At 38.8% G+C, this 13,308-nt stretch overlaps 1 protein-coding gene across 1 annotated transcript in view; it reads right to left on the bottom strand.

Annotated features, from left to right (window-relative positions):
• The window catches only part of PBK (PDZ binding kinase), a 32,789-nt gene that overhangs the window by 14,837 nt on the left and 4,644 nt on the right, over positions 1 to 13,308 (bottom strand). The window contains exons 3-4 of the mRNA XM_010839593.1: positions 12,236 to 12,329; positions 187 to 329 (exon numbers count right to left, since the gene is read on the bottom strand). Coding sequence (XP_010837895.1) covers positions 187 to 329; positions 12,236 to 12,329 — 237 coding nt within the window. The remainder of the gene's footprint in view (positions 1 to 186; positions 330 to 12,235; positions 12,330 to 13,308) is intronic.

Genomic DNA, 13,308 nt, shown 5'->3' with positions numbered 1-13,308 from the left:
ACTGGATCGCCAGGGAAGTCCCACTAATTTTTATTTCACAATGTTCACATTAATTGGATTCTTGCCAAACTCCATCACGCCTTTCTTCACTTATTATTAGTGAAAGCAGTTAAGATTTTATGTAAACCATTTCAGATAAACAAGATACTATACTAGATACTGTTATTAAGTAATATGTGAACTTACCTATAATGTTTGGATGATTGAGTGTTTTCAAAATCTTAGCTTCATCAGTTAGTCTCTTTTGATACATACTCTGATATTCATCATTACATCTAGGATTAATCTTTTTCACAGCCCAAGGAGAATGAGACAAACCTCTTGGAGATCTTAAAAAATAAGTAACCAAAAATGTACAGAAAGATTAATAACCATAATACAGTTCAAATGACTAATAGAAACTTCCACATTTTGAAAAAGACTTTGAGAGTATTTTAGTTTTTTTTTAATTTGTAAATATTTTAGACTATCAACATTTCTGTTATATATCCTTTATAACTGTGTACATACAGCTGATAAATCTACTGATTACAAGAGAAGTCTGATATCTTTGGAAAGGAAGGGTTAAAAAGAGAAAACTAGAAGGAAAAAGACAAAATGTTATAGATTTTAAACTTCAAAATTTCTATAGTATTTTCTAATTTTTTCACTCAATCATGTCACTACCAACTACTTAAAAAGCATTTAACTATATGTACCAGATATAAATTATAGAATGTTAAAGTAATAAACATTAATTTCTAAGAAACAATTTAAAGAAGAAATGTACAAAATACATTTGGCTCGTGTGTAATCATGCAAATAACAGACTGTTTTTTACCAACAAATATTATGCCTCTAATGGACAAAACAATTCATCCTATATACTTCTCACTATATACATATGTTTAGGGAGATAATAATAAACATACTAATAGGAAAAAAAATGTAAATTGTCTATTTTCTAGGAAGATGCAGCTGTTGAAGAACATTTAAGGTATACCTGTTTTGAGGCCTAAATAAACAAACAGGTGACATGAAGTCAGGGAAAGGTTTGTTCACCCCGTAAGGTAGGCATTTATGAGTATGGCCAATTACAAAGAACAAAATGTAGGCAGCATTTGGGCACAAGCCAAAGAGCCTCAAAAGTTAAAGATTGCAAAGTTCAACCATAAGAACATAAAACGAGATGGAACCAAGAAATCATGTTCAGCTCTGTACTAGCTCATGGGCACAGCTCTGTGACTGCAGGACCTTTTTTTAACATCAGAATACATGTATTCAAAGGATCACTAGATTTCTCAGTTCATATACATCTATCATGCATAAGTTTACTTAAACTATTCTTAAACCTCCAGTTTTAGATAACAATAGCATTTGGGAATAACCTCTTCCATGTTCTTTTAATATAAAAATGTATTTTTCAAGTCTCAAGGGGTACCCATAGCTCTGGATTATTTATAACTCAGTGAGCGAGTCCATCTTCACCTTTTCCATATGCCCTAACCTACCTACATCCTATCCTAACCTATAGGTTACAGAATGAGAAGGATATTATTATGAAATCTGAATAAAATGTTGCCAAGGCAAAAGATGGTTCACAGACAATGCTAATACAACGGGCAAATTTCTGTTGAGACTGCACAAGGAAAAAACAAAAGGAGACACAAACAATACTGCCAACAAAAATGGGGACATATACAACAGAGATTTTAAAAATATCCAAGTGAATACTAGAACTTTTAAGCCAATAAAAAGGTAAAATGGACAAATTCTTTAAAAAAGTTAAGAAAACTGATAAAAGAAGAAACGTAATCAAGAGTTTAAAAATCTTCCCACAAGAAATACAAAACATAGATAATTTTAGAGTTGAGTTTACTAAACTGTAAAGAAACATATCATTCCATTTCATACAAACCATTCCAGGGAATAGAATGAAAAGGGACAAAAATCATACAGGACAACAGAAAAAGAAAAATCACAAACCAATTTCACTTACAGATGCAAAAATTCTAAACAATAGCAAAATGATTCTATCAGTTTATTAAAAAATAATAATACATCACAACTATGTTGGGTTTAATCCAGCAATGCAAATTTAACAGTAAATAATATATACTCTGAATTAAAATGAACATACACATATAAATTTGATCCCTCTCAGGTACCACTGAAATAAAACTTCAGTTTGAAGACTGAAGACTGACTTTGAAAGGGAAAAAGCAGAAGGTATTTAGCCTGAGGTAGACTGACACAGTTGAGAACCTGCGGTCTATGTGGCAACAGAGCAATTCATGACCAAATGTGCCTGCAGTGCTCAGTGAGTTTTCACACTTGAACACACCTGTGTTATCAACATCCAGGTTCAAGATATACATGTCTAGCATCCCCACAAGACATGGGATGCCATCTTAAAAAGGAAAACTTGAGAGGTGGTCCTAAGATGGTGGAGGAATAGGACGGGGAGACCACTTTATCCCCCACAAATTCATCGGAAGAACATCTGAACGCTGAGCAGATTCCACAAAACAACTTCTAAATGCTGGCAGAGGACATCAGGCACCCAGAAAGGCATCCAGCCCACTGTCTTCGAAAGGAGGTAGGACAAAATATAAAAGATAAAAAGAGAGACAAAAGAGGTAGGGACGGAGATCTGTCCCGGGAAGGGAGTCTTAAAAAAAGAGAGAACTTTCCAAACACAAGGAAACACTCTCACCAGCGGGTCCTTGGCGAGTCTTGGAATCTCAGAGGGCAACATAACCAGGAGGAAAAATAAATAAATAATTAAAACCCACAGATTACATGCCTAACGGCAACTCCCAGCAGAGAAGCATCCCAGACGCTCACATCCACCACTAGCAAGCAGGGATTGGACAGGGAGCCGCAGACTGCATTGTTTAGGGTAAGGACAGGGCCTGAATGCCCTGAGGGCAATCTAAGGGAACTAACGTGAGACAGCAACCCAGACTGTGGCCAGAGAGAGAGACAGAGAGAGACAAAAAAGAGAGAGAACTATCCCGTGAAAAGCCCTAACCTAAGACACTGCCAGGCCTGCTCACAGAACAAAAGACTGAGCAGACCTAGCCAGCTATGGACCAGCCCATCCCCCACGGGAGACAGGCAGGCGAGGGCAGCCAGAGCTGGAAGCGGGCAATCACGGCCCCAGAGAGGCATCCTCTACCAAACTGCAAGCAGGCTTCGTTGCTAACCAAGACTTCTTGGGATTCTGGACAGTTGACATCTGCTGAGAGAGTCACAGCCAGAGATCAGCTCCCCTGAAGAGATACACGGCACACCTAAGAAGGCACGCCAGTTGTACACCCAGAAAACCGAGCAGCTTGGACGGGGGAGGCAATAAGACACACCCCCTCCCCACCTGGGGGTGACTGCGCTCACCAAGCACCTGGTCACCTGAGCTGCTCGGACCTGGGACGGGCACAAAACGCAGGCCCAAACGATCTGCGCCTTTGTGGAGTACCCGAAAACCTGAACCTGAGCGGCTAAGACCTAGGAGATGCATACAACCCAGGGCCGGCCTAAGACAGTTCCCGGCAGAGCAACCTAGAGCCTGAGAAGTGTAGACCGTGGAAGCATACACGCCGTGAGCCGGGGCAAACCCAGTGCGGCTGAAACACTGCCAGCACTCCCCACACACGCCAGTGATACTGCTTTGCAGTGTTCCTCCCTCCCCACAGCACTACTGAACAAGTGAGCCTAAAAACGTGACCACCATCGCCCCCTTGTGTCAGGGTGGAAATTAGACACTGAAGAGACCAGCAAACAGAAGCTAAAATAAAAAGAGGGAACCACTTTGGAAGTGACAGATGGAGAAGTCTTGAAGCTACTGTAAGAATAAAACTGAAACCAGAGGCAGGAGGCTTAAGTACAAAACCTGAGAACACCAGAGACCAGAGAACTCCTGACTCCAGGGAACATTAATCGATAAGAGTTCATCAAAATCCTCCATACCTTTACTGAAACCAAGCACCACCCAAGAGCCAACAAGCTCCAGAGCAAGATATACCATGCAAATTCTCCAGCAACACTGGAACATAGCCCTGAGCTTCAATATACAGGCTGCCCAAAGTCACACCAAACCCACAGACATCTCAAAACTCACTACTGGACACTTCATTGCACTCCAGAGAAAAGAAATCCAGCTCCACCCACCAGAACACCGACACAAGCTTCCCTAACCAAGAAACCCTGACAAGCCACCCATCCAACCGCATCCACAGCAAGGAACCTCCACAATAAAGAGGAACCACACAGCAATATAAGCAAGATGAAAAGGCAGAGAAATACTCAGCAGGTAAAGGAACATGACAAATGCCCACCAAACCAAAGAAGAGATAGGGAATCTACCTGATAAAGAATTCCGAATAATGATAGTGAAAATGATCCAAAATCTTGAAAACAAAATGGAGTTACAGAAAAATAGCCTGGAGACAAGGATTGAGAAGATGCAAGAAATGTTTAACAAGGACCTAGAAGAAATAAAAAAGAGTCAGTATATAATGAATAATACAATAAATGAGATCAAAAACACTGTGGAGGGAACCAACAGTAGTATAATGGAGGCAGAAGATAGGATAAGTGAGGAAGAAGATAGAATGGTAGAAATAAATGGAGCAGAGAGGAAAAAAGAAAAAAGAATTAAAAGAAATGAGGACAGCCTCAGAGACCTCTGGGACAACGTTAAACACCCCAACACTCAAATCATAGGAGTCCCAGAAGAAGAAGACAAAAAGAAAGACCATGAGAAAATACTTGTGGAAATAATAGTTGAAAACAGAGTGTCCCAAAGAGGATAAACCCATGGCGAAACACCCCAAGACACATATTAATCAAATTAACAAAGATCAAACACAAAGAACAAATACTAAAAGTAGCAAGGGAAAAACAACAAACAACACACAAGGGGATTCCCGTAAGGATAACAGCTGATCTTTCAACAGAAACTCTTCATGACAGAAGGGAATGGCAGGACATACTTAAAGTGATGAAAGAGAAAAACCTACAACCCAGATTACTGTACCCAGCAAGGATCTCATTCAAATATGAAGCAGAAATCAAAAGCTTTACAGACAAGCAAAAGCTGAGAGAATTCAGCACCACCAAACCAGCTCTCCAACAAATGCTAAAGGATCTTCTCTAGACAGGAAACACAGAAAGGGTGGATAAACTCGAACTCAAAACAACAAAGTAAATGGCAACGGGATCATACTTATCAATAATTACCTTAAGCGTAAATGGGTTGAATGCCCCAACCAAAAGACAATGACTGGCTGAATAGATACAAAAACAAGACCTCTATATATGTTGTCAACAAGAGACCCGCCTCAAAATAAGGGACACATACAGACTGAAAGTGAAGAGCTGGAAAAAGATATTCCACGCAAATAGAGACCAAAAGAAAGCAGGAGTAGCAATACTCATATCAGATAAAATAGACTTTAAAATAAAGGCTGAGAAAAGAGACAGAGAAGGACACTAAATAATGATCAAAGGATCAATCCAAGAAGAAGATATAACAATTATAAATATATATGCACTCAACATAGGAGCACCACAATATGTAAGGCAAATGCTAACAAGTATGAAAGGGGAAATTAACAATAACACAATAATAGTGGGAGACTTTAATACCCCACTCACACATACGGATAGATCAACTAAACAAAATTAACAAGGACACACGAACTTTAAATGATACAATAGACCAGTTAGACCTAACTGATATCTATAGGACATTTCACCCCAAAACAATGAATTTCACCTTTTTCTCAAGTGCACATGGAACCTTCTCCAGGATAGATCACATCCTGGGCCATAAATCTAGCCTTAGTAAATTCAAAAAAAATTGAAATCATTCCAAGCATCTTTTCTGACCACAATGCAGTAAGATTAGATCTCAATTACAGGAGAAAAACTATTAAAAATTCCAATATATGGAGGCTGAACAACACACTGCTGAATAACCAACAAATCACAGAATAAATCAAAATATGCATAGAAACGAATGAAAATGAAAACACAACAACCCAAAACCTACAGGACACTGTAAAAGCAGTGCTAAGGGGAAGCATCATAGCAATATAGGCTTACCTCAAGAAACAAGAAAAAAGTCAAATAAATAACCTAACTCTACACCTAAAGCAACTAGAAAAGGAAGAAATGAAGAACCCCAGGGTTAGTAGAAGGAAAGAAATCTTAAAAATTAGGGCAGAAATAAATGCAAAAGAAACAAGAGACCACAGCAAAAATCAACAAAGCCAAAAGCTGGTTCTTTGAGAGGATAAATAAAATTGACAAACCATTAGCCAGACTCATCAAGAAACAAAGGGAGAAAAATCAAATCAATAAAATTAGAAATGAAAATGGAGAGATCACAACAGACAACACAGAAATACAAAGGATCATAAGAGACTACTATCAGCATTATATGCCAATAAAATGAACAATTTGGAAGAAATGGACAAATTCTTAGAAAAGTACAACCTTCCAAGATTTTCTGTTGGAAAATCTTAACAGACCCATCACAAGCATGGAAATTGAAACTGTAATCAGAAATCGTCCAGCAAACAAAAGCCCAGGACCAGATGGCTTCACAGCTGAATTCTACCAAAAATTCAGAGAAGAGCTAACACCTATCCTACTCAAACTTTTCCAGAAAATTGCAGAGGAAGGTAAACTTCCAAACTCATTCTATGAGGCCACCATCTCCCTAATACCAAAACCTGACAAAGATGCCACAAAAGAAAACTACAGGCCAATATCACTGATGAACATAGATGCAAAAATCCTTAACAAAATTCCAGCAAACAGAATCCAACAACATATTAAAAAGATCATACATCATGACCAAGTGGGCTTTATTCCAGGGATGCAAGGATTCTTCAATATCTGCAAATCAATCAATGTAATATATCACATTAACAAACTGAAAGATAAAAACCATATGATTATCTTAATAGATGCAGAGAAAGCCTTTGACAAAATTCAACATCCATTTATGATTAAAAAAAAAAAGCCCTCCAGAAAGCAGGAATAGAAGGAACATACCTTAACATAATAGAAGCTATATTTGACAAACCCACAGCAAACATTATCCTCAATGGTGAAAAATTGAAAGCATTTCCCCTAAAGTCAGGAACAAGAAAGGGTGCCCACTCTCACCACTACTATTCAACATGGTTTTGGACGTTTTGGCCACAGCAATCAGAGCAGAAAAAGAAATAAAAGGAGTCCAAATTGGAAAAGAAGAAGTAAAACTCACTGTTTGCAGATGACATGATCCTCTACATAGAAAACCCTAAAGACTCCACCAGAAAATTACTAGAGCTAATCAGTGAATATAGTAAAGTTGCAGGATATAAAATTAACACACAGAAATCTTTTGCATTCCTATACACTAACAATGAGAAAACAGAAAGAGAAATTAAGGAAACAATTCCATTAAAATACTTAGGAATATATCTACCTCAAGAAACAAAAGACCTATATATAGAAAACTATAAAACACTGATGAAAGAAATCAAAGAGTACACAAATAGATGGAGAAATATACCATGTTCATGGATTGAAATAATCAATATAGTGAAAATTACCCAAAGCAATCTATAGATTCATTGCAATCTTTATCAAGCTACCAATGGTATTTTCACATAACTAGAACAAGTAATTTCACAATTTGTATGGAAATACAAAAAACCTCGAATAGCCAAAGCAATCTTGACAAAGAAGAATAGAACTGGAGGAATCAACCTGCCTGACTTCAGGCTCTAGTACAAAGCTACAGTCATCAAGACAGTATGGTACTGGCACAAAGACAGAAATATAGATCAATAGAACAAAACAGAAAGCCCAGAGATATATCCATGCACCTATGGACACCTTATCTTTGACAAAGGAGGCAAGAATATACAATGGAGAAAAGACCGTCTCTTTAACAAGTGGTGCTGGGAAAACCGGTCAACCACTTGTAAAAGAATGAAACTAGAACACTTTCTAACACCATACACAAAAATAAACTCAAAATGGATTAAAGATCTAAACATAGGACCAGAAACTATAAAACTCCTAGAGGAGAACATAGGCAAAACATTCTCCGACATACATCACAGCAGGATCCTCTATGACCACCTCCCAGAATACTGGAAATAAAAGCAAAAATAAACAAATGGGACCTAATTAAACCTAAAAGCTTTTGCACAACAAAGAAAAATATAAGCAAGGTGAAAAGACAGCCTTTAGAATGGGAGAAAATAATAGCAAATGAAGGAACTCACAATCTCAAAAATATACAAGCAACTCCTGCAGCTCAATTCCAGAAAAATAAACAACCCAATCAAAAAATGGGCCAAAGACCTAAACAGACATTTCTCCAAAGAAGACATACAGATGGCTAACAAATACATGAAAAGATGCTCAACATCACTCATTATCAGTTCAGTTCAGTTGTTCAGTTGTGTCTGACTCTTTGCGACTCCATGAACTGCAGCACGCCAGGCCTCCCTGTCCATCACCAACTCCCAGAGTTCACTCAAACTCATGTCCATCGAGTCGGTGATGCCATCCAGCCATCTCATCCTCTGTCATCCCCTTTTCCTCCTGTCCCCAATCCCTCCCAGCATCAGAGTCTTTTCCAATGAGTCAACTCTTCGCATGAGGTGGCCGAAGTACTGGAGTTTCAGCTTCAGCATCATTCCTTCCAAAGAACACCCAGGACTGATCTCCTTCAGAATGGACTGGTTGGATCTCCTTGCAGTCCAAGGGACTCTCAAGAGTCTTCTCCAGCACCACAGTTCAAAAGCATCAATTGTTTGGCGCTCAGCTTTCTTCACAGTCCAGCTCTCACATCCTACATGACTAATGGAAAAACCATAGCCTTGACTAGACGGACCTTTGTTGACAAAGTAATGTCTCTGCTTTTGAATTGCTATCTAGGTTGGTCATAACTTTCCTTCCAAGGAGTAAATTATCAGAGACATACAAATCAAAACCACAATGAGGTACCATTTCACGCCAGTTAGATTGGCTGTGATCCAAAAGTCTACAAGCAATAAATGCTGGAGAGGGTGTGGAGAAAAGGGAACCCTCTTACACTGTTGGTGGGAATGCAAACTAGTACAGCCACTATGGAGAACAGTGTGGAGATTCCTTAAAAAACTGGAAATAGAACTGCCATATGACCCAGCAATCCCACTGCTGGGCATACACACCAAGGAAACTAGAATTGAAAGAGATGAGTGTACCCCAATGTTCATCGTAGCACTGTTTATAATAGCCAGGACATAGAAGCAACCTAGATGTCTCTATCAGCAGACGAATGGATAACAAAGCTGTGGTACATATACACAATGGAATATTACTCAGCCATTAAAAAGAATACATTTGAATCAGTTCTAATGAGGTGGATGAAACTGGAGCCTATTATACAGAGTGAAGTAAGCCAGAAAGAAAAACACTAATACAGTATACTACTGCTACTGCTGCTAAGTCACTTCAGTTGTGTCTAACTCTGTGCAACCCCATAGATGGCAGCCCACCAGGCTCCCCTGTCCCTGGGATTCTCCAGGCAAGAACACTGGAGTGGGTTGCCATTTCCTTCTCCAATGCATGAAAGTGAAAAGTGAAAGTGAAGTCGCTCAGTCGTGTCCGACCCTCAGCGACCCCATGGACTGGTACCTACCAGGCTCCTCCGTCCATGGGATTTTCCAGGCAAGAGTACTAACACATATATATATATACGGAATTTAGAAAGATTGTAACAATAACCCTATATGCGAGACGGCAAAATAGACACAGATGTATAGAACAGTCTTTTGGACTCTGTGGGAGAGGGCGAGAGTGGGATGATTTGGGAGAATGGCATTGAAACATGTATATTATCATATGTGAAACGGATCACCAGTCCAGGTTCAATGCATGAGACAGGGTGCTCGGGGCTGGTGCACTGGGATGACCCTGAGGGATGGGATGGGGAGGGAGGTGGGAGGGGGGTTCAGGATGGGGAACACATGTACACCTGTGGCAGATTCATGTCCATGTATGGCAAAACCACTACAATATTGTAAAGTAATTAGCCTCCAATTAAAATAAATAAATTTATATTTTTTTTAAAGAGGAAAACTTTCAGATAATTTTTAAAAACAAGATAGACAAAAATGAAAAACTAAATAGAAGCATCAGAAAATGAAGTTGGGAAGATTTCCCAGAAAATATTAATAGAACAAAAGAGAAAATAGAAAAACAGACCAAAAATAAAATAAAATAAAGGTAGATCAAAGATTAAGCCAGTAAATCCCACATCCAAGACAAAGGACAGATAAAAAGGGGTGAACATGATCAACAAAGTAATTTTTAAAAATAGCCTCTCAAAAATTTAATAGGAATTTTCAGGCTCCAAGAGGCCATACCCATGCATGTCACTGTGAAATGCAGAACAGCGGTGACAAACAAAAGACCATATAAGGTTATAAGACAGCAGGAGGAAGAGACAACATAGAACAGAAACACAAAGACTCAGCAGTCAGAGGGGCTTCAGAATTCTCAACAGCAGCAGTGAACAATGTTCTCAAAATTCTGGGGAGAACATACTTCTGAATGAGAATTCTAACCCAGAAAAACAAAAAAGGCCACTCAAGTACAAGCATAAAATGAAAACATTTTTAGAAAAGTAAATTCTCAAAAATGTATCTTCTGTTTTTCATGGGGCACTAACAAATGTCTTCAACCAGAATGAGATGGAAACCAAGAAATACTAAGACATGAAACAAGAAAAATAGAGGATCCAATTCACCTGAGAGGCAAAGGAAATCTAGCGAAGAAGCCTGAGCGCCGAAGAATAGATGCTTTTGAACTGTGGTGTTGGAGAAGACTCTTGAGAGTCCCTTGGACTGCAAGGAGATCCAACCAGTCCATTCTGAAGGAGATCAGCCCTGGGATTTCTTTGGAAGGAAATGATGCTAAAGCTGAAACTCCAGTACTGTGGCCACTCATGCCAAGAGTTGACTCATTGGAAAAGACTCTGATGCTGGGAGGGATTGGGGGCAGGAGGAGAAGGGGATGACAGAGGATGAGATGGCTGGATGGCATCACTGACTTGATGGACGTGAGTCTGAGTGAACTCCGGGAGTTGGTGATGGACAGGGAGGCCTGGCGTGCTGCGATTCATGGGGTCGCAAAGAGTTGGACACGACTGAGCATCTGAACTGAACTGAGGCTACAAATCCCAAGCTAACAGAGCCACATTGAGGACTGGGAGGGTCAGGCGGGAACTGCTATTTCCAATGAAGTTTTCTAATTAAGTCACATACAGTATAACTTTGCTAACAACACACTTCACATTCTAAAAAAACTTTTTTAAGGAAGAAAAAATGAGACTAGCCACGAAATTGTGATAAGTTTTTTCTTTCAAAATAACTTAAAGCCAGAGTTTTAGACATTAAAAAATGGAAGTTCAAAAAACTAACAGCAGACAAACACACAAAAGGGGGTGTTTAAGCTGCGAAGACACTTCAAGAAGACCCACTTACATATAACTGCTATACTAGTCTCGATTCACCAGCTTTTTACTTGAGGAAGTATTTCTTTGAAACAACGTAAACCTAGAAAAGCTAATGATATGCTGCCTTGGACTAATCAGGCTAATTCTTAGGGAGCACTAAACAGTACATAACTGTTTGCCACTTAATAAACATGAAACTAGGTACAGAATAATGAATAAAAGAAACAACTTTGTAATAATGTGTTTGTTGCCATATGTAATATTATTAGCTATAAGCATCTATTCTAGTATTCCATTTTTCTTTTAATACAATTTTCCTACTTTAGAATCAGGTATCTGCCCTTCTCACTTAATGATGACATAAATAAAAATATTACTTCTTTAGAAGAGAATATCCTGAGAAGACAACTCTCCAGATAGAAGGGATTAATAGTCACTGATATCTCCCAACACTGGTATCCTCTTTGAAGTTTTCTTATTGAGAATCCTGTGTTATTATCACACAGGAATCCCTTTTCTGTGTCCTTTTCCCCTCCTACACAAGCCAAGGAAAAATTACAAATTACCTCTCCTTTAATAACCCATTAAGAGGAAGCTAGGAGAAAGATGTACCAGGTAGAGCTCTGGCAAAAATATGAACATACCCCAGGTCTAAATATTTGCATGTTCACATTCCTTTTTGTCTCCACGTACAGTGGAACTATGGTTCCATGTAAAAATGTTAACGTGAAATCTTATACTCACCTTTGCATAAGGTAGACATTTACCCCAGTACCAAAGCCAAGCTTCTGCATAAATGGAGAGGCAGGAATATTTATACATGGAGTTAAACATAATGCTAAATGTCAGAAAGAGAAATAAAAAATAAAATTAGTATTTGAAAAGAGCTCCACAGATGCATCCTAACGTTCTCAATAAATCACTGTTAAGGGAATTAACTGGCAAAGTCTTGCAGAGCAATTTGACACTATGTGTCCCAACTTTCAATGGATACCTTTGACCAAGTCTACTTTTGGAGCTCTATTCTACAGGAACACTTAAACAGGGGTCAGCAAAACAGCCTGTTTTTATATGACCCATAAGCTAAGAATTGATTTTTACATTTTAAAAGCGTTGTTAAAAAAACAGATAAAGGAAGTCTCTTGGTTGAATCCTTAGACTTCATGACTCTCTTCCAACATGGCCCAAGACAACTCTAACACCATGGCAACAAAGTATAGACAGAAGCTATATCAAATTCACAGGTCAACGGAAAACCCTTATCAACACTTTTAACCAAAACCCTTATCCAGATTACGCTACCAAATGAAGACTTGCCTTTAATAACACTGAAGAGCCTAGAATCCAGATTTGGTTTCAGAATCAAAGAGCTAGAACTGACTCCAGAAAAGATCAGAACCTGAGGATGACTTCGAATCAAGCCAATACCAAGATCACCCTTAAGAGCAGATTCAAAGTAGAAAAGACAGTGTCATACCAGCTACACTCCTCTCAATTACACACCCTCATCAAGGCATTTATGCACAACTCTTATCATGGAATTGATTCCAGAGAGCAACTTGCTAAAGAAGCCAGGGTTACAGAGTCAAGAATTCAAATCTGGTTTCAAAACAGAAGAACTAGATTCCATGTCCAGAAAAGAAAAAAACCGAGGAGGCCTTAGAACAAAGACAATTAGGGACAAGATCCTGGAGATGAGAGAATTCAAGGTATAGAAACTACACAGCAAAAGAGACACTGATGTATCGAACAGTCTTATGGACTCTGTGGGAGAGGGAGAGGGTGGGAAGATTTGGGAGAATGGCACTGAAACATGT

The sequence above is a fragment of the Bison bison genome, unplaced genomic scaffold (genome assembly GCF_000754665.1).
Source record: "Bison bison bison isolate TAMUID 2011002044 unplaced genomic scaffold, Bison_UMD1.0 scf7180017864123, whole genome shotgun sequence".
NCBI lineage: Eukaryota > Metazoa > Chordata > Mammalia > Artiodactyla > Bovidae > Bison > Bison bison.
This window is presented reverse-complemented; position numbering and strand designations above follow the sequence as displayed.